This window comes from Dysidea avara, chromosome 13, assembly GCF_963678975.1.
Source record: "Dysidea avara chromosome 13, odDysAvar1.4, whole genome shotgun sequence".
NCBI lineage: Eukaryota > Metazoa > Porifera > Demospongiae > Dictyoceratida > Dysideidae > Dysidea > Dysidea avara.
Window position 1 is genome coordinate 5,600,518 of NC_089284.1, and position 21,012 is coordinate 5,621,529.

General features: G+C 40.4%; 3 protein-coding genes across 3 annotated transcripts; 1 reads left to right on the forward strand and 2 right to left on the reverse strand.

The window, feature by feature from the left end:
- The first annotated feature begins 10,837 nt into the window (after nt 1-10,837).
- LOC136243807 (transient receptor potential cation channel subfamily A member 1-like) lies at nt 10,838-13,860 on the forward strand. The gene is made up of 5 exons (XM_066035416.1): nt 10,838-11,101; nt 11,221-11,397; nt 11,445-11,513; nt 11,591-11,785; nt 13,607-13,860. Exons 1-5 carry the CDS (start codon nt 10,982-10,984, stop codon nt 13,841-13,843), a joined length of 798 nt encoding a protein of 265 aa, XP_065891488.1. The 5' UTR covers nt 10,838-10,981; the 3' UTR covers nt 13,844-13,860.
- A 2,321-nt stretch (nt 13,861-16,181) lies between these two features.
- LOC136242750 (sepiapterin reductase-like) lies at nt 16,182-17,287 on the reverse strand. Its single transcript, XM_066034208.1, has one exon. The coding sequence runs from the start codon at nt 17,150-17,152 to the stop codon at nt 16,358-16,360; it is 795 nt and encodes a 264-aa protein (XP_065890280.1). The 5' UTR covers nt 17,153-17,287; the 3' UTR covers nt 16,182-16,357.
- Nucleotides 17,288-17,386: 99 nt separating this feature from the next.
- LOC136242749 (alanine--glyoxylate aminotransferase-like) lies at nt 17,387-20,800 on the reverse strand. The gene is made up of 11 exons (XM_066034207.1): nt 20,154-20,800; nt 19,788-19,852; nt 19,213-19,313; nt 19,092-19,162; nt 18,762-18,846; nt 18,614-18,709; nt 18,382-18,451; nt 18,236-18,331; nt 18,099-18,181; nt 17,997-18,042; nt 17,387-17,619 (listed from the first exon to the last, which is right to left on the reverse strand). The coding sequence occupies exons 1-11, from the start codon at nt 20,506-20,508 to the stop codon at nt 17,506-17,508; spliced, it is 1,182 nt and encodes a 393-aa protein (XP_065890279.1). The 5' UTR covers nt 20,509-20,800; the 3' UTR covers nt 17,387-17,505.
- Nucleotides 20,801-21,012: the final 212 nt, after the last annotated feature.

Sequence of the window (21,012 nt, forward strand, 5' to 3'; positions counted from 1 at the left end):
CTATTGTTTTAGTGTACAAATCCTTTAGTATTTGCATGCCTCCTATTTAATGAACTACAGGCACAAATTGGTGACAACTTTTTCCACTTGCTGATTTAATTGCGAGATTTTTCTGCCAGAACATTTTATCATGCGATCACCACTCACAAGTTCTACTATGAACTAAATAAAACTTATACCAGAAGGTACCTGTTCAGCCAGTTCAGTATGGTAGTATTACATGTGATGTATCAGTTGTAACACTGGGAAATTGGGATTTACAAGCTGAAAATTTGTCGAGCGCTAGATTGCATAACATGGGTGACTCCAGGATTTTTGGTAACTGGACTCCAATCTAGACTTTTTGTGATGCCAGGCTAAAGTTATATACTATATCACCTGAGCCACCTACCTCATGTCCGTTTAGTAATTTTTCTGGGTATGATACGTGTATCTACAGTACAGTCCACTTATAACTTCAACACAAACCTTTGGCATTTACAAAAAAAAGTTACAATGTACACCATACCTTAGTGTGGTGTACACCATACCTTAGTGTGGTGTACACCATACCTTAGAAACACACTAGCATGCAAAGCATGCCAGTCTAGGGGCGTGATCCCCCAGAAAATATTTGAAAGTTAGAAAGTCTAACTATTATTTAATGACTGCTGTATTAGGGGGACTGCTCTATATGGATAACTGCTCTAATAGGGTGTTCTGATTTTGCTTTACCAGTTTCTGGAAACCTCAGAAACACCCCTGGAGCCATCACTAATGCATTAGCAAATTCCTTGAATTATAGGGATATACCATATAGTAAAAAATTTTGGCGGTAAAAAAGTGTGACAAAACCCCTCTGTTGAAAAAAATTGGCGGAAAAAACTTTGCCGATTGAAATAATATTCACCAAAGTGATTACCGCCAAAGTTTTTACTGTGTGGCACGTAAGGATAATGACAAGGTGTCAACTCATCAGTTAAGTAGTGTAGTAAGTGTATAGGTAGCTAGCAGCAGTACTTTTGTAGCTACTGATGGTAGCAAAGGCGTGCTTCGTTATCTCCTGCGATGCCAAGAGCGACCGTATTTACTTCTTCAGTGAAATCCAGTAGCAGAGGTTATCACGTATATCAAAGTATTTGGCTAAATTCATCGCGAGACGATGAACTATGATGCGTGAACGGGAAGCCGGTTGGAAATGCACGGCTACCCCAAGGAGTGCTTACAACAGTGGGACACATTACTAGGAAAATCTTCAAAGTCAGCTCAATCTTTATTGCGTGGTGGTACGAGCTGACCTTCATCTCAAGTTCTAGTTACTCAATGTGCTCATGTGATCATCTACAATAATTGGCAAAAAAAACTTTGGCGAATTGAATGCTATTTGCCAAAGTTTTTTACTGCCAAAGTTTTTTACTATACGGTAATGGTTTAGATACTCATAGTTATATGCATTTCTATTACTAAATTCCTCCATGTAGCAACGAAAAGTTAGGTACACCATTGTCATGTGCTGCCTACCATGGTCATGATCACATTGTGAGCTGCTTACTTGGTCGAGATGTGTCTTGTAATGGAAGTTATGCTGATTTGAAGGTAACTGTTTCTCTATATGTACATTAGATGAAAAATATTCTCTTTCTTTTTGTTTAATGTGCTATGTAATCAAGAGTCCTGAGTAGAGATTGCTTTGACGTGTTACGCTAAAACAGTGAAAGCTTTACAAAAGTTACCAATTCTTTTGCATAATATTATTTCACTAGTGCTTCAAATACACTCCCACTGAGCCCTTAAGAAAAATGATGGATTAGCCAATACGTGTATCTATAGAACCATTGACAGTACTTAGGCTTTAACATCTTTGATTCATATTCCTTCCCCAATGCCTATATAAATGGCTCTACAATGGCTGATACACAGAAAGTATCTCACATTAAAATTAAGGGCCAAAAATTCATCATTCATTACAATGTCATACTTGTAATGCTTGATTCAATAATTCATTAACAATCATTAACAGTCATATAAACAATCATACAACAATCACGACTTCACTTCTACGATCCCTATATTGTCAGTCTTTCTCTTGACACGAGGCCGCTTCCCGCGCTTTCCGTGACTCTCCTCTCAGCTCCGTCCTGCTCCGGATACTACTATCATTAATCACCTTACAACTTCCCCCCTTTTTCAAAGCTGAGCCTGGGTGAAGTTTTCCATGTTCCCTGAATCTAGCAGGTAACCTAACCTGGCGTCCGCTCCTAGTAGTGGTAGTAGTAGAGGACTTGGAGTGTGTTAAATCAGTGGTAGCAGCCTCTGGTGAATCATCAACAGTTCCTTCCTGTTGTGTGGCTACTTTGGGCTCCCTTCTCCTCACTTGTCTTCTCTTATTAAGCCTGCCTGAGTGTCCAACCCAAGGGGTTGCCTCAGCCATCTCTCGTCTACACTTGGACAGTCATTGTCATGAAACATTCATCTCTTCAGCATTATCATCACTCTTTAACACAATAACTGCATTGGTTTATGTCAGTGACTTGATCTGAAATGGTCCCTTGTAGACTCGGTCCAAGCGAAACCTCGGCTCCACTTTCAACATCACAAAGTCTCCTACCTGTAGCTCTACATCTTTAACACCTCTGTCATAATGCTGTTTCTGTGCCCTTTGTGCAGATTGGATGTTCTTCCTTGCCAGCTCTCGAGCATACTTCAGTTCCTTAGCCAGCTCCTTCCCGAATTCAGTCTCTATCACAGGGTACTTAACTTGGGGCACACTAAAACTCAATGTACTTGGTAGATTTGGGTCTCTCCCATTAACCAGACAGAATGGAGTTTCACCCGACGATGAATGTGGCGTTGTGCGGTACACAAACAACACGGGACCAAGTTTCTTGTCCCAATCCTTGTCACCCTTACTCACTAGCTTCTGCAGCATCTGTTTTAATGTCCTGTTGAACCATTCAACTAGGCCGTCAGTCTGAGGGTGACCTCCTGACGTAGGCAATTGTTCTATGCCGATCAACTGTGCTGTCTCCTGTAGTACATTGGACAGAAATTCAGCTGCTCTATCATGGATTATCCGCCTTGGCACTCCATGTTTCCAGATCAGATCTAATAGGCACTGTGCTACAGTCTCAGCCTTCCTATTTGCCACTGCATGCACCTCAGGCCACTTACTCAAATAGTCTTGAAAGACTAGAGCACACCTGTTCCCAGAAGAGCTGAGGTCAAACTCCACAAAATCCATGCCGACACATTCAAAGACACCCCCTACTGGAATGCTCACTAGTGGTGGTTTCCCTCTGAACCCTTGTCCTTTAACAGACGCACACACTACACATGAGGCACACTTCTTGTGTACTTGAGCATTCATGCCATCCCAATAAAAGTACTGACTCACCCTTTGCTTCATCTTCTTGGCAGCTAAATGTCCAGCAAAGCACGAGTCGTGGTGCTCATCAAGAATCCTCTCTCTCAAATGGTTGGGGACTACTAATTCTCTCTGGCATGTCTGTACCCTCATAATACAGGATGTTATCAACAACATAGTATCCCTTCTTGCCTTGAACTGACACTCGCTGAGCTTCACTAGAATCCTCAGGCAGCATTCCATCCCTCAGGTAGTCAATTAACTTGACCAATACAGGGTCTTGTCTCTGTTCTTGTTGTACCTGCTCCATACCTGATCTATTATTGTCTGTCACATGTAACACTACATTATCTTGTCCAATTGTCTGTTGGTCAGTCAGCTGTCCTCCTGGCATTGGGGCTCTAGATAGGGCATCAGCAGCAGTGTTAACTGTACCAGGCTTGTGCTCCAGTCTCATCTTTGGTAAGAATCTAGCTAACCTTAGATACCATCGTGCAAGTAAACCCTTGGTTTGACTCTTCAAATGCACTAGGAATGCACTGACCAAGGACTGGTGATTGGTGTACACAGTAAACTCATTGCCAAGCAAGTACACCTCAAAATGTTCCACAGAGTAAACCAACGCAGCCACCTCTAGCTGTGTAGGTGCATACTTAGCTTCCGCTGGGTTAGCTTGCCTACTGGCATACGCAATAGGATGCCTCCAGCCTTGATCATCCAACTGTTCCAACACAGCACCAAAACCCAATAGGCTGGCATCAGTCCATACATAAAAAGGCTTCGACAAATCAGGTGGATGCAACACAGGTGCTGTTGCTAACCTCTCCTTGAGCTCCTGAAAAGCTCTCTCACAACCATCACTCCAATTGAACTGTACTGTTCCTCCAGTAGCTGGGTCCTTCCTAGTCAAGGCAGTAAGTGGTCTAGCCACAGCTACTAGATTGGGCACATGCCTCCTATAAAAATTCACAAGCCCCAGGAAACCCTTCACATCCTTACAACGCTGGGGAGTAGGGAAGTTCCTCACAGCTTGGACCTTCTTATCATTAGGACTCACTCCACTGGCTGACAATGTGTGTCCCAGGTACTCCACCTTCTCTTGTGCAAACACACACTTACTAGGTTTAAGTCTCAGCCCAGCCTCCTCTAGTCTCGTCAGTACCTTCTCCACGTGTTCTAGGTGCTCCTGGAAAGATCTGGACACAATTAACAGATCATCTAAATACACAAACACAAAGTTCCATATGTTACCACTGAAGAGTTGGTTCATCAGACGTTGAAACGTCGCAGGAGCATTGGTTAGTCCGAATGGCATCCTCCGATACTGGTACAAACCCATATGACAAGTGAATGCCGTCTTACTCTTGGAATCAGGATCCATCCTTATCTGATGATACCCCTTCATCAAATCTAGGGTAGTGAACCACTGGCCCTTCTGCCTGCCCACTGTGTTGATCAAGTCGTCAATTCAGGGAATAGGGTAACAATCCGGAATGGTGTCCTTGTTGATACCTCTGTAGTCAACACAAACACGGAGACTACCATCTTTCTTCCTTACCAATACTAATCCCGAAGCATATGGGCTTGTGGATTGCTCAATACAACCTGTTGCCTCTAGCCTGGTCAACTCTGTCTCTGATCTGCACGTAAAGCATACGGCAACCTACGAGGGGCTGTTCTGAAGAGAACCACTTCCTTCATCTCTATCTTGTGTTGTTCCGAGTTCACCATCAGATAGGGCGAACACCTGGTGTTTCGTCAATAAAAGCTGCAACAAAGTCTCTTTCTCATCTGTTGAGCAAGCATCTCCTCCAACAACTGTGAACGCAGTTCTATCTGGCGATGTTCCATTTGTGATGTACACATTCTCACAACTGTGTCAGGTACTGGTGCCTCTTCCCGCACAGGGTCGGCATGGTCCACTGGACTTACTTCCTCAATGGTACCTACAACTGTACCCTCACCAACTACTGTTCCAATTAGTCACCATCACTCGTGGCTTAGCTTCTCCTTGCTGCCACAATTGTTCAGTGAAATCACATCCAAACTGTGTCATAGTGCACTCACTTGGTGACGTACACAAGACCAACAGAGATTGACTCTTGGCTAGGGTCTACTTGAACACACACTGCCTTGGTCTGCCAGGGGCCCAGGCGGAGCTCTCTTCCAAGGGTAACCTGTAGTACACTAGCTCTACTTACTATGTGCTGTGACTCACTATTATCATACTGTGGACGTACTTCCATTCCATTGACATGGATGACTCTAAAACCAAGACCCACCAGAGCATTGGTGCCTAGGATTAAGCCACAATTGCGTAGCTCCCCTTTCCAAATTGGCTTCTCAGATGCCAACACATGACATGGTACCTCCTTACAAACCCCAGTCTCCTCCACTTTAACTTGTAAAGAAACTAAACTAATAGTTCCTAGAGCAATACCAGCAGCACCCACTGGCTGTGTGCCCATCTCAAGGTTCCTCTTGTGGCTCTCCTCTAGTGACCAATCATTGGCTTCCCTTATTGCTGGCAGTAGCTCTTTCCTCACTAAAGAAACTTGTGCCCCATGGTCCAAAAACCCTCTCGTTTTCACTCCATCTACAACAAGGTCTACTTTATAAGTTGGCCCTCTCTGGTTACAGGACTGTTCTGGGGTGGCCTCAGCAACGCTTTCACCGGCTGTCACTGTGCAGATCCATGGGTCTTCCTGCACTTCACTGCTCTCTGGTGTTTCCTGACTAAGCTGCCCTTCTGAACTGTGTTGTTCCTTCTCTATAGGCTCTATTTCTCTGGGTTCCTCTATTGTCATTCTGTGGGCTCCTTTCTTCTTTCCAAGTGGACAGGATTTGGCTAGATGGCCCTTCTCCTGACAATTAAAACACTTCACATACTTTAAACTCATTTCACTCCCTTGCCTGGCAGTGGTTGCTGGCTCTTTTAATTGGTCCTTCTGAGTTGCACTGGTCTTCACCACTGGAAGTTTGCTTGGCCTGTGCTCAGGGATCACTCTTCGTGGTTGGCTGGTAGCTTCTCTCTCCTTGCTACGGCAGTCTCTCTCCTGCACAGTGGCCTCTGCTTTAAGTAACTTGTGCAAGAGTTCCTGGACCGACCCTACAGTTATTTCCTTAATTTCCTTCTGCAGTTCTAGGGGTGCCTTGTTCCACAATATGGTCTCCAATACCTCATCAGTGAGCTTGGTGGGAGCATTCTCTGATAATCTCGCATGGCATCATATAAACCCTGTGCTGACCCAAATTGAGAATACTGTAATTCATGGCATCTCTGATATGCCGTACGTGGGTCTAAGTGTACTCCATATTGACCACGATACACTTCTACAATTCTGCTCCAGGATTTCTTGTCTTCTGATGTCAGTGTCCTCTGCCAAGTTGACTTGGCGGGGCCAGCCAGAAACCATGCAAACCACCTTGCTCGCAGCTGATCATTCCAGCCACAGTCTGTTGTTGCTTCTTTAAAGTCTTCCACCCATACCTCAAAATCATTGTCACCAGTTCTACCACTGAACTTCTCAAGGCGCATGCACAGTGCTCGAAAGCCTGGGGGGTGGGGATCGAGATGCCTCCTACCATGCTGTGATGGTGGGTGACTAGTGGTTTCATTTGTGTCTGAAGTGCTCTCATTGCCTGAGGACTCACTGGACTCTGGTGCTTCAATTCCTCCAACATCTGGCTGCACCACTGGAGTTGTAATGGTCAACCTCTCTACCTCCTCACGGAGCCTGGTTACTTCCCGATCAAGAGCAGCACACCGTGCACCCAACAACTGCTTATCACTACGCAGTTCATTAATCAACGAGTCACGTTTCGATAATTGACGCGCGCTGGCCAGCCGCTCGTCATTCGCACGTGCACATTCAGCCTCATATCGCAGCAATTTCTTTGCTACTGACCCTTCTCTTCGACATGCGGAGCACACATACATAATTGCTTTAGTACGACAACCAACTAGAGCATTATACAATGGTTCAGACAACTTATCACATTGCCTGATACATGCCACGCGCTCCCACCTGTCACAAAGGTCACACACCAGTGCCGCGTTGGACTCCTCCACTTCATGCCGGCATGTCACGCACGGGTATTCCACTGTACTGCTATCCATAATGTCTTGCAGAGTGATAGGACGAAATTTATTTCTTAATGTCGGCCTCAGGGATCTCGGTAGGACCTCCAAGTTGTAATGCTTGATTCAATAATTCATTAACAATCATTAACAGTCATATAAACAATCATACAACAATCACGACTTCACACTTCTACGATCCCTATATTGTCAGTCTTTCTCTTGACACGAGGCCGCTTCCCGCGCTTTCCGTGACTCTCCTCTCAGCTCCGTTCTGCTCCGGATACTGCTATCATTAATCACCTTACACTGCATGGATTTTGGAAAACTGATCTAAATTGCACATCAGTGTATATAGTTTCAAGACGAAATATGGCTCTAGGGTAATAAGCACACATATGAAGTTTACACTAGCGGTACATCATCCACCAGTGTACCAATGATTCTCAGGTCCTAGAAATTGCCATTCAAGTTTGTCATATCACCCAGAAAGACGGCTTTTGAAACTAATGCTGAGGCTTAAAAACCAATAGTATAGTAGTGCAACTACTCACTGGTGGTGTTAGTTTGATTTTGCCTGAAGTGCTTGCAATTTAGATCAGTTTTGCAAAATCTGGTCACTTTTTTTATGTTTGTGTACAGGTGTCTCCTCTGCTGTTGGCTACACAACAAGGTCACATTAAAGTTGTGAAGGTGTTACTAGACTATCCCAGAATTGATGTGACACTGACCAATGAGGCAGGTCACAATGCATTGGCTGAAGCCATTCTAAAAGGCTACAAGTAAGTGCACAACTACATCATCAACACTATTATAAAACATAACTTGTTTAGGGATATTGCTCTAGAAATTATTACTAGTGATCACTGGGATAAAGCCATGAGAATGTGCACTGGGAATAACATTACTCCAATGAGACTGCTCATCATGCATATGCCAGGTTAGTCTATAGGGTGCATTAAGAAGACTCTTAGCCATGCATGCATGTTAAAGGTTGAGTAACACATAACATTAGCCATCATGTATGTTCAAACTGTCTGTCTATATTTATAGTCTTACTTGATTGATATGTATGACTTACAGATTTGGCCAGAATTGTCTTGGACAAGTGTATTGTGGTTAATGAAGGAGCTAGTGGTGTTACACACATAACATACAACTATGAGTTCATTGATGACTTTGATGATCCAGAACTTGGCACAGTGGGAAAATTCATGCTAGAAAAGGTTCTACCATTTAAATCTAAGCATCAAGAAGGTGATATTCCCTTGGTGATGATGAACAAGCATGTACAAAACAGCTTGTTTGTATCTGAGCAATCGAATGCTTCATCTGAGAGCTGCTCCAGCAGTGGTCCACATGTCTATGACAAGAGCAACCACACTATGACCTTAATGGTAAATGTAAAACAAAATTGAAAGTTAGCTACGATAATGTTTTTAGGTTGAGTCTGAGAGAACTGAATTACTGCAACATCCTCTAGTAGCCGAGTTGTTGAATCACAAGTGGATGAAAATAACACTACCATCTTTTCTTATGCATGTGGGAATGTATGTCCTATTCCTGGGATTTCTTACCTCTTACGTGTTGTTACTGCCTAACCCAAGGGGTAGCATCTGCAAAAACAGGAGTAAGATGAAAATAGATAATGTTGTTAGCTAGCTACGTATAATTGCGCTGTATATGTATACCACCAAATATTATTTGTGTCCATTTCTTTCTTGATAGATCTTACTGACAGTGATGATTGTCCCAGTGAGTTGCTTCACCCTGTTTTTCATATACACTTGTGGAGTCACATTACTATATATATATATATATATATATGTATGTAGTATGAAGCCACCTAACTTCAAAGGCAAATTTCAGGGTGTATATCTTATTAACCATGGTACATTTTAAGTTAGGCTATGGTAGATATACCCATGGCCTTGATGTGTGAGCAGTACCACCGGTTTCTTTTTAGGCCAAAAACAATTGTGGGAGATTATTATTGCTCATACGGACCATGTCCAAGGGAATCCACTCAGTGACAACATAACATCTTTCATTATAAACACAACAAAAGCGACAAATACAATCTACGTTACATGCATAATTAAATCATTAAGTGACACATCATGTAACATCCTTTGAATGAACAAGAAACAATGTGTAAATGTGAAGGTGATTTGCAATGTATAGATTAAAAAATCTACATATGTAGCTTTAAAAAACTTACCCCTCTAGATGTTTAGTAGTAGACTTTGTTGATTGACAGTCTTTAATTAAACAATGCAGCAATTGTAAAATTGCTTGATTGAACTTTTCTGTGATATCCATAAAATTTGCCTGTCAGGTTAACGAACATAGTTATAACGTTACTTGTTGCTGACCCATAATCAAATTTTACAAGGACATCTTATATAATAAATCCAATGTTTGCCTTTGTGATTGGTTGACTGCCATGGGCCATTTGCCTGCTGGCATATATCAATCGTATTGTATGAACATAATGTACCATAGAAGTAGATAAATAAACGACACTTGCTGCAATGGCTATACTCCATTCAGAATTGGACATTTAATAATTATACAGAAAATTACCCAGCAAGTTTCCATGTACTAAGCATCTTTCATCCTTGGCCTTTGTGTGTAATGGTATTTTGCTCCTTTCCAATTTTTCCCCTTTTTAAAGCTCAAAATGGCAGGATTCACTGAATGGCATAGATAGATTTTATAAGGTATGACAAGGTTCTAGACATCAAAAGCAAATTTCTGGATGGGGCCATAAGCTACCACCTGACCAGTAAAAACATTTCAAACACCTTTACTGCTGAAATCTTTATGTAACAATGGTATATAATGGGAAATTATAATTATATACTCTTGTTTATAATTTACTGCTATGGAAGTTTACTTAATAGCCAGAATCTGGACCACAATATCAAGATACTCTAATAGAACAGTCAATCACTCTAATAAAGCAGTCACACTATTCAGTGTAGCAAACTATGCAATTATAAATAAGGAATTTTATACACTACATCAGTAAGAACAGGCAGTTATCTTTTGTTTTGCTCTTGTACCTTACCAAATAGAGACACCACTGGCTACAATGTCATGTAGCTAGGCCCTGGTATCACCAAAAGTCTGGTTACACCCCTGAATTTAGTTAAGAACAAATATGATGCATGCATGCGTGAATATGTTATACATGTATTCACTGATTCTCCAACATGTATCTCATACATACTATTATTTTAAGTGCTTTGATTCCCTTCACAGATTCAGTTGCACAAAGAGGTTTCCTTGCCTTAGCCACGATTATCTTGATTGTGCTTTCTGTTGCAAATTTAATGCTGGAGGGATTACAGTTTCTTAGCAGGCGGTTGAAGTATCTGAAGGATTGGGAAAACTATCTACAAATAAGCCTCTCTGTTTTGACAATCCTCGTTGTTCTCACTAATAGATTTCATAATTGCTTTTGTCCCAGTGGCCTCCAGTGGCAACTTGCGTGTCTCAGTATATTCCTGGCATGGAGTAATTTTATATTGTTGATCAGAAGTGTTCCATTTATGGCCATACCTATCAATATGCTGCTAAGCATTTCAAATTCCTTCCTACAAGTGATAGCTCTTCCTGTACTTCTGATTGTTTCATTTGGGATTCCTTTGTTTCTGCTGTTCCATGAACCAGTAAGTTGTACAGTTAATAATTTTCCAAGTATTTTTGCCAGTATTAAGACAAAAGATGTATTATTGGATGGTAGCCGTACATCTCTAACTGTATTAGATGTTGTTTCACCACAACACAGGGAGAGGAAGATGCATTTGAATCAATTTACAGCACATTTCTCAAATCCTTTATAATGACAACTGGAGAACTTGACTTTGATGATAACTTTGTTGAACGTAATGTCTACTATCCATTTTTATACTACTTCTGGATCATGTTTGTCATTATAATGCCAGTACTGTTCAATAACCTACTGGTGAGTTACAGCTGTACCAGCTGTAAAGCAATGCAACTTTTTCACAGGTTGGTTTGGCAGTTGGTGACACCCAAGAGCAGTTGGAAAAGGCAACCCTCACAAAACTTGCACTGCAGGTATGTACTGTGTACCTTTAAGTTTATTTTTTATTTTTAGCAAGCACAGTATTACCGCTTGATATTATTTTATTCAGGTTCAACAAGCTCTTGAAATTGAGGAAAGATTACCATTTGTACGACTGTACTTTTCTAAAAAAATTCTTGTGGTATACAGAAATCAAAGAGGTTTTTCCGGTATACCTTTTCTATCTGCTGCTTCTTTTGATAGCAAATTAAAGGGAGTCAATGAGTCAAATGAAATAAATATAAATCTGATTGAAGAATACCAGGTATAGCAGACTGCTATCAGAGTATACTATTTGTACCAATCATAATTGTACATGTGTTTGTAATTATCCAGGGTTGTGCAGTTACACCTCCTAAGTGTATTATTATTAGTACATTAAGGCTGCATAGCTTGCTATATAACCTTATCTTAAGTACAACACAATCACTAATACCTAATACAATACATTTAGTCTATCAAAATTGGCCTTGAAGTATTCTCTCTAGTAAACTATTCCATAAATTAACAACTCATGAATTCTACCTGATGTCCAATCTTGATTGCAATATAAATAGTTTCAAACCATGACCTCTAGCTCCAAAAGGGTTAGTTGAAAGGGCAAAGGAGTTAGAAAACTCTACATCAGAATTGCTGTAGAGTAAATTGTAAAGTGCTATCATGTTACCTATCTGTCTTCTATATTTTAAAGGTGGTAACTTCAAAGTTTCTCCCCTTTCCTGATACTTCAAGCTTATATTTCTAGGCTGGTGGCTTTTCGCAGAATATTTCTCACTTTGTTTGTTACAGTCTGTAATAGAGAAGGAGCCCATATCAAGTTACCATACTATTACTCAACTCAAGGGATAAACATTTGTTTTATAAAGTTTAGCACAAGTACCACATGATAAGTTAGTAGAACAGACTGAACAGTTCTTTATTAAGCCGAGTAATCTGCTTGCCTCATTGACCACAGCAGCAGTGTGAGAGCGAACCTTTAAGGTATGAGTCTGCAAGGTCCTTTTCTTTGGACACTAAACCACACAACTTCAAGCTTATAAAGGCCATGTCATTTTTTCACAGCTTTACTGTTTCTGTGCATGTGGATAAAAGTTTAGCACGATAAGTTAGTGGAACAATTCTTTGTTAAGCTGAGTAATACGTTTGCTTTATTGACCGCAGCAGCAGCAGCAGCAGCAGCAGCAGCAGCAGCAGCAGCAGCAGCAGCAGCAGCAGCAGTAGTGTGAGAGCGAACCTTTTAATCCCTATCAGTTATGACTCTGCAGGGTCCTTTTCTTTAGACATTAATTCCTCCAGCACATTAACTGTGCAGTGGCGGATCTAGGATTTTTAAAAGGGGGTTTCTGAAAGTTGGTGTGGCTGAATAAGGCATTTCTCCGGAAAATTTTGAGACTTTAGAAGTTCTGAGATTGGATTTTAGGCTATTTTTAGTTACCAATTGCAATAAATCCAATGCTTTAAATAAAAACTATATAGCTAACTATAGGGCAAAGATGATGACTACAAGCTGTAGCTTTGATTGCTCTATTAGAGTAGTTACTTGACTGCTCTATTAGAGTATCTCGATCGTTTTTAATGCAGTGAGAGATGAAAAGTGAAGTGTTGCTGAGGGTTTAATAGCTATAAATGGTGTCAGTTAAGTGCAACTGCATGCATGCTACTGAAATAAAGTGGTATATAGTAGTTTGCTATGACAAATTGTCAGTGCAACAATGTTTATATATTTAAACTGCCACTGAGCTAAATTTAAAAGAGGGTTTCTGTCGAAATCCCAGAAACCCCTCTAGATCCGCCACTGCTCTGATACTATAAAAGTATTTAGGGTTTGAACGTCCTATATATAAAATCTTGCATTTTGATATATATATATACTAACCCTAAGGTAGCTGCCAAACTTCAAACCAGCACATTCACATGTCAATGTATCAACCATACAGCTGTCTTTCATAGCCAATTGCCAGAAAGCACTATAATTGTGTTTTGTCCTTATTGCAACAAGTTGTTATAACTACATCTAGCTATCACACTGATCAGACATAGATCTGCATATACTTAGTAACCTTTTAAAACTTTCAATTGTTTGCAGAGAAAAAATCCATTTGAAGATATTAAAGAAACACTTAAGCAACAAGAAAATGAATTACGCTTACTGAGAGAGCTATTTGTCAAGGAATTTGACTTACAAGCAGGCAGGCCATACTGTGGACCAGTGTCTGTTACAGATGATCATGAGATAAACAGGTTTGAGGTGGAGAATAACAACACAGCGATCACTGATAATCAGGGACCAGAGTTACCCTTACCAGTACCAGACCTTATTTAAGCTGCCGCTTAACTTATAGATATGTATTACTGAACTATACAATTTTTGTTATATTGTATATATATATATACAGAGGATATTTAACAAGCTACATTGTAAGAATTTACAGTAAAGTATTATAATGGAAGTATACAATAGTTATATAGTGCTACAAGTCATCATGCTAGTAAAGAGATCTTTCTTATGGGAGTAACTTTTTCAACTCCTGTAGTTACAGCTGCAGTGTGTTCAAGTATCAGATTTTCAGAAGTCCCATAATGCCAGGTTATTCATATATAGACTCTGGTAAGCATTATCATCATTGAACCAGCCATTTCTTGGCCAACACCTTTGTGTTTTTATAAGTTTTTCACCAAGGCTTTAAAGGCCACACCTTTTTAACAGGCTGTTTTGTATTGATTTCATTTCTTTTGGTACTTTATAAGGCTCCAAAACCAGCCCATGGGTTTGTGGATGCAATGATGTATATCAAAAAACAGAATGTTAGCTACATACTTTATACATAGAATTTATGCATGAATATTGGTTGCAGTCTACTCTACAAGAACTTTAGAATAAAAACTACCAGTGTAGATTTTTGCTTTAGTAAATAGAAGTCATGTTGACACATGAATACCATGACAAATTATTCTATGATGTCCCTATTATACACATTGTACTCACCAAACTGAAATTTTCACATGAAAGTTTTCTGTTGATGCATGCATTCAGTGCTTATGTGTAACTATATACCATTTATGACAATTAGTATACAGTTTCACATGCAAATGCATTACTTCTAACATTAGTACCATCAGAGCCTTTGTAACACTGCAAATTGCTAAATTTGTTTACATGCACAAGTGAGCTGGCTGCAGGGCCTCTCAATACTGAATTCTGTGTATGAACTTGAAATTTGGAAGTCTATACTGGGGCTGACCCTGGTACTGTATTAAGATAAGTGACCCCAAAGAGGTGTGAGTACTGGTACCCATGGACTCTGCAACACACAGTCCAGCAGCCACATGGACTGTGCACTACTCGGACTTGATTTCACGCAGGCAAACCATCCTGGGACAGGACAGTCCAGTAACCCTTATAAGAGGACTGTCCAAATCTAATGGATAGAGGCCGTGGAACTCAAAGTTCCACAACAACCCCAACACCAATAAGTGTGACAAGGAGAGTTGGGCATTTGCTTCCCCAGACCAGCAGGTCCCTTTTATACAGCTGGGTAGACTGGAACAATATGATAAAGTTAGGAAACAACCACAGTGGCAACTGGCATCACCAATCTAGGAACCCTGCAATTAGATTACCATCAGTTTGGCTTCACTTCTCTGAAAAGTCCCTAATGGCATATAACAAGAAATCACAGACGTTTATGCAAGATACCTAACATACCTTTCCTGTCAGGCTGTAATTCTTTTGGAAGGCAATTAATGAGTCAAATGAAAGTTATGAAACAAACTCAAATCTTATTGATCAAGTAAGACTGCATGACTGTCATTTATGCTGCTATTAGAATATGTACTAGTATACTAAGGAACACTGATATACTAAGGAATACTGATACTGCATGCACGTAGCTAACAAACTCAAAACAGCATCAATGTTAGTGCTATTTTTCAAATGATCATGTTGTATGCATGCAAGCTTCTACATGGCACTAGTTTCACATACCATCTTCATGCATATTGATACCAAGTGATTATTATATACATGCACGTGTGATGTGTGATTGTAAAAGAATCCCATAGAAGAGATTGGAGAAAAGCTCAAGCAACAAGAAAATGAGTTGCATCTTCTCAAAGAGCTCATTGCTAAAGGATTTGAGAATTTGCCTTCACAACTGAAGCCATGTAACAAACCAGTTGATGCTATAGAAAATTGTGATGTAAACAAGAATGAGATGATATATAGCTGGAGAGAATACAGAGATTACTGATAATCAGGGACCAGAATTATACCCCCTTACCAGTACTAGACAAATTTTACGTAAAATCTGTAAAGTTACGTATTTAAACATGCAGAGCAACATGCAGAGCAACATGCAGAGCAACATGCAGAGCAACATGCAGAGCAACATGCAGAGCAACATGCAGAGCAACATGCAGAGCAACATGCAGAGCTTGGTATATAATGCAAATTGAGGTCAAGCCATGCAGGGCTATTATGTTTCTTTTAATGACTGGAGGGCTGTGAGATGTTGCAGCATCTGGTAGTAAATTGGAATCTGAGAGACTGGAGGAATGACGTAGGTCTCAGATGATGACAGACTTTCCCATTTGTAATTTCAAGCTTGGATAGATTTTGGACCATTATATAGACATTAATTATTTTGGTAATAATTCAGCAATACCTTTGGAAGAGTAAAATTAAAAACAATAAAAAAACAAGCATTGCCCATATGCGTATTATAATTATACATTCATCAATCAAGTAACCAATTCTTGCTTCAAACCGACAACTTTATACAAATTAAAATAGACAACTTTATAAAAATTAACATAGCTACATATACAACTCTTCAGTTTAACTATCTACAACGCCTTTTAGAACACCATCATAATAGTCAATTGTTTGGCCACTATCAAAACTATTTGCTTTCAAAATGCTCACAAGTTTAACAGTAGTGGTATCTGGTTGTAACACCTGGCCATTCTCATAAGACCGTGTGATATTCTTCCGTACATCTTCACTGTAGTTGACATCACGTAATGTTCTGTACATTTCTGTGTCACATGGACCAGGACAGTAACACAATACTCGTACACTGGGATTTTCCAAGGCAAGAACTTTAGCGTAACTATCCCTGGCAGCCTTTAGAGCACCGTAAAATCCAAATCCGTGCATTGGAAATGAAGACAGTGGGGAGCTCAGATACACAACAGTTTTGACTTTTACACTTTCTAGTTTAGTGAGAAGCAGTGAATTCAACACAACCATGGACGTGAAGTTAATGGCAAAGTGCTTCTGTATACCGGGTCCGTCTTCATTACCCAACAGTGGCCGGTTAGTATCCGGACATGTACCAGCATTGTGTACAAGCAGAAAGCTATCGTATTGACCAGCAGGCATCTTTGACATCACTTCATCGAGTTTCGACACATCTGATAAATCGCAAGACACCTTGACAACTCTTACAGAAGGAGCCTTGCTGGTTATCTCCACTTCTGTGTGTTTCAGACCAGCTTCATCACGCGCTAGCAGCATCAGGTCTAGCTCTGCGCCACCTTCGTGCCATTCCGTAGCCAACTGTATGGCAATACTTTTCCCAATCCCTTTACTAGCTCCTGTTACCAGACAAAAACCTTTCGTAGTGAACATATCGTCTCAGATCACGCGCCACTAAAATTAATGATTGCACAGCGCAATGAGCGCATGGGTGACCACGGATATGTTGCGGGTGACACATAGTAGTTCCGCAGTTCACATCCCACTCATGAATATATACCAGTATATGCTCCAAGTGGGATCAGAAGAACAATCACTCCATCCAACTACAAAGACCGCTCAACCACTTCTACTCTTTCTTATCCTAGCTGTACCAGAATAACAACATAACTGTAAATTAGCATGATACCCTATTAGGGCTTTACTAATTACACACCATACAATACAACACACACAATCTGACAATGTGCTGCTCCCAGTGTATTTTGTATCCAATTAAAATGCAACTACAAAGATGATTTGAGGTGTCCAGAGTGCTGCAAAGCATCTTGCAAGGTAGCTGTAACTTGTTCAACATTCTGCTCTGTAGAATTATGCCCCATCAGACCAATCCTCCATACCTACACAGTAATAGAACTATAAACAATCATGCCTGAAGAAAATTTGATAGAATGGAAGTTTCGTGGTGATAGGATAGTCATGCAATGGTTAACTGTGGTGCCTATAGCAATAGCAAAGTGACTTAATAGCTCAGTGACATAAAACACAACTTTTTATCAGGTGGTGGCCCTACAAGTCTCAAATTCTCAATCCAAACTCCAGTGATCTCAGGCAATGGTAAAAGTGTTCAGATAAGTGACTAACTGAAGCCATACATTCATGTATATATTGAATTACTCGAACATACACCTGTATTCAAAATACTGAAATAGTCCAATTTTGGATAAACATAAATGAGGGTACAGATAAATGAGGGTCTACTGTAGTCATGTCATACCTTTCCAGCAGTAGGTCCCAATCCTCCACTGATCTCAATACGGTACCTGATCACGGATGATAAAATGATAAAGTTTCAAGACATACTGGTCAATATACGCACTTTTTCATAATATATTCGACCACCTTTTTCCATCTTACACCAGATGGCACCCACACACCTGTGACAGTTGGTAACCTGTAGGACTACATGATTTACTAGTAGTAATCTGTTGCTAAAAGTACTCAACAAAGTCTCACCGTTTCTTTTACAAATAGTTCTAAGCCAAGTTTCTCAAGCTTTTCCCACAACATTTCAGCATTTTTCTGATGTTTTTTCCAACTTTCCTCTAATCCCTAGTTAGACACACAATTTATACATCACTTAATTTAGGAGGTCACCATACCTCTTCAACCAACAGAGAAAGTCCCTCCCTAAGCGCATATATATTAGTGATCAGGCCGGTGTGATGGTAGCTATAAAGTAGACAGGAACACATAAGTAATAGCTGAAGTGTACTTTCGAAAACATCTATCCACCAAATGGCACATCGCAGAAAATAAATTTGAAATGAATACTGAAAGCCTTATTGTTACAGAGATATTTGGCTGTACAGTATAACAAGTTTGGTGTCTTACTTTCTGGCTCCTCCGTGTACTCCCCAGTAGTTAGCTAGATGGTTCATGTCAAAATAGAATGAAGGCACTTTGGTCCTCCGTGATTCAAGCTTCTTTCTACATCACATATTCATCACATTATGGCCACCTCTAACAACTAACACTGTACCTTGCTCTGTCATTAAATGAGATAGGTGAAGCACCTGTTGGACAGTTGAGCACTTTTTGCGAGCCACTGTATGCAACATCAACACCTGTATACAAGAAAGATACATGACATACGAGAGGACACTGTAACCAACAAAGGCTATAATGTATGCAGCTAAACAAATCCTGTTGTTAACAAATACATGGAACTAACTGCTTGCAGTCCAAATCAAGTGTCAAGAAAACAAAACGTTTGGGTAAATATCTCTTAAATGTTTTAGTTATATTTAACAACACGGTTTAGTACTTGAAACACATGATATTTCATAATACCTCCTTAAATAATTCTCACCCCATTCATCCATCAAAAACGGAACACCGCCCAATGAAGCAACAGTGTCCACCAACAAGAGACAGTTATATCTACAATACAGTCATGTTTACATTAAGCCTGGGTGTTGCAATTCTCTTACTTGCGACAAAGGTCACCGATACCTTGTATGGGCTGTAGGACAGCGGTGGAAGTCTCGCCATGTGCCACGAACAACAGCACTGGTGAATGACGACTCAACCCCTGAAGAAGAACCCAAAAAGTGCAGTAATATAACATTGTACTAATGTTGTTGTGCATTTTGTGCAACATGTGCAACATATAATAAAGGAGATATTTGTGAAGAGTAAGTAATGAATACATCTACAGTCTAGATACCTTGGTTGATCAACCAGCCAAATTTCAGTTATCAGGGCCAGTGAAAGCTGCAAATGGCAGGTCAGGCCAAATGATAGCTATGTGATCTCTGATCAGGGATTCAGACAGAAATTGAAACATTTTGGCTCTATTCAACAACAACCAACAACACAATGACTGTTCAATTAGAGTATATGTAATTATCTGTACTGCCATAGCATATAACTCTGTGAAGGAAAATATTGCTGCTAGGCAAATCATTACAAAAACTGTTTGCTTTCTGCATTAAGTAAAAACATCTAGGAGAGTTACATAAGCATTTCCTAAATGATGCAAATTCATTTTCAGAGCAGTACTTACCTCTTCAATTTCTTTTAGTGTGAACACTTCTCCAGGTTGCTTCTTCAGTGAAGTTACCTTAATACCTACAGAACAGATAGTCACATTGTTTATTTTATTATATATGATGCCAGATCACAGGCATAGCAAAGTGTTGTGGCAAAAGTGGTGAGTGAATTTATGCTGCAGTGCCACCAAAAAATATAACTATTAACTATTGTGCAGACCTCAAATTCATAATGAAACTCATGTGTTTGTTAATCTACAAAAAAAGATTCCCTTCATTTTAGCACTATCACACACACTACCACTCAGGGCAGCAACAATAAATTTATGATTCCTTGCGGTATGGAAATCAGTGAATGAGACCATGGGCTAAATTCTCACCTATTCTTTCAGCATACCCCCTAGCACGTGCTCCCCACAACCCATTTTCTAACACCATCATCTTCTCCCCAGCTTCCAGGACGTTCATAATGGCCACTTCCATTCCTGCGTGTCCGGAGCCACTCACAGCAATCGTTAATTCGTTGCGCGTCTGAAACAAGTACTTCAGCCCCCGCTTAACATCATCCATGATGGCTAGGAACTCAGGATGAAGGTGGCCGAGCATCGACAAGGAAGAAGCATGCCGGATCCTGTCAGGGCAATTTGAAGGTCCCGGGCCTAGCAGAAGCTTCTTGGGAACTTGAAGCGAAGCAAGTAGCTCCTTTGGCTTCTCATATGTTGGCCAGGGTTGCATCTTCAAGCTTGCAGAACCTGCATAAACTATCGTAGAATTTCGATTGTGGTCACGAGTCTTAACAAAGCATTATCGATTGTGGGTTACAAAATTACCGAAGTCCTCATGGCAGCGCGATATGGTCCTAGAGCGAGTGGCTCAGATGGGTCAGATTTCTCACACAGGGAGCAAGTAGCACATCATTATCAACAAAGCGTTCTGCTGAAGAAAAGACTCGTCTGGGTGTTGTGGGTGCAGGCGCCGCTGATGACACTCTGTTTGCTGTTCTCCGGAGTAGTTTACGGTAGTGAAATGAAAGTTCCGTTTATGCTGTGCACTATTGGCTATCTCATTGGAATACCGTCAGCCTACTATGCACAACTTCGCAACCATTATAATCTAATGATCATATATGGTAACTGTTGTGTTCTGCTAGGAGTGTTCCCCATGGCTTATCAGCTATTCCACATATTTCATAAACATACTGGAGAGTACCCAGCTTTTCTCGTTGGATGTTGTATATTG

Coding starts and splice junctions, on each gene's coding strand:
- LOC136243807 (XM_066035416.1), top strand. CDS start 10,982: ATGGCCATACCTATCAATATGCTGCTAAGCATTTCAAATTCCTTCCTA. Junction 11,102..11,220: donor TTCTGCTGTTCCATGAACCA/GTAAGTTGTACA, acceptor ACCACAACACAG/GGAGAGGAAGATGCATTTGA. Junction 11,786..13,606: donor ATCTGATTGAAGAATACCAG/GTATAGCAGACT, acceptor AATTGTTTGCAG/AGAAAAAATCCATTTGAAGA.
- LOC136242749 (XM_066034207.1), bottom strand. CDS start 20,508: ATGCAACCCTGGCCAACATATGAGAAGCCAAAGGAGCTACTTGCTTCG. Junction 18,043..18,098: donor GTCGAATATATTATGAAAAA/GTGCGTATATTG, acceptor ATCCGTGATCAG/GTACCGTATTGAGATCAGTG. Junction 17,620..17,996: donor TGGGACCTACTGCTGGAAAG/GTATGACATGAC, acceptor ATTACTGTGTAG/GTATGGAGGATTGGTCTGAT.
- LOC136242750 (XM_066034208.1), bottom strand. CDS start 17,152: ATGTTCACTACGAAAGGTTTTTGTCTGGTAACAGGAGCTAGTAAAGGG.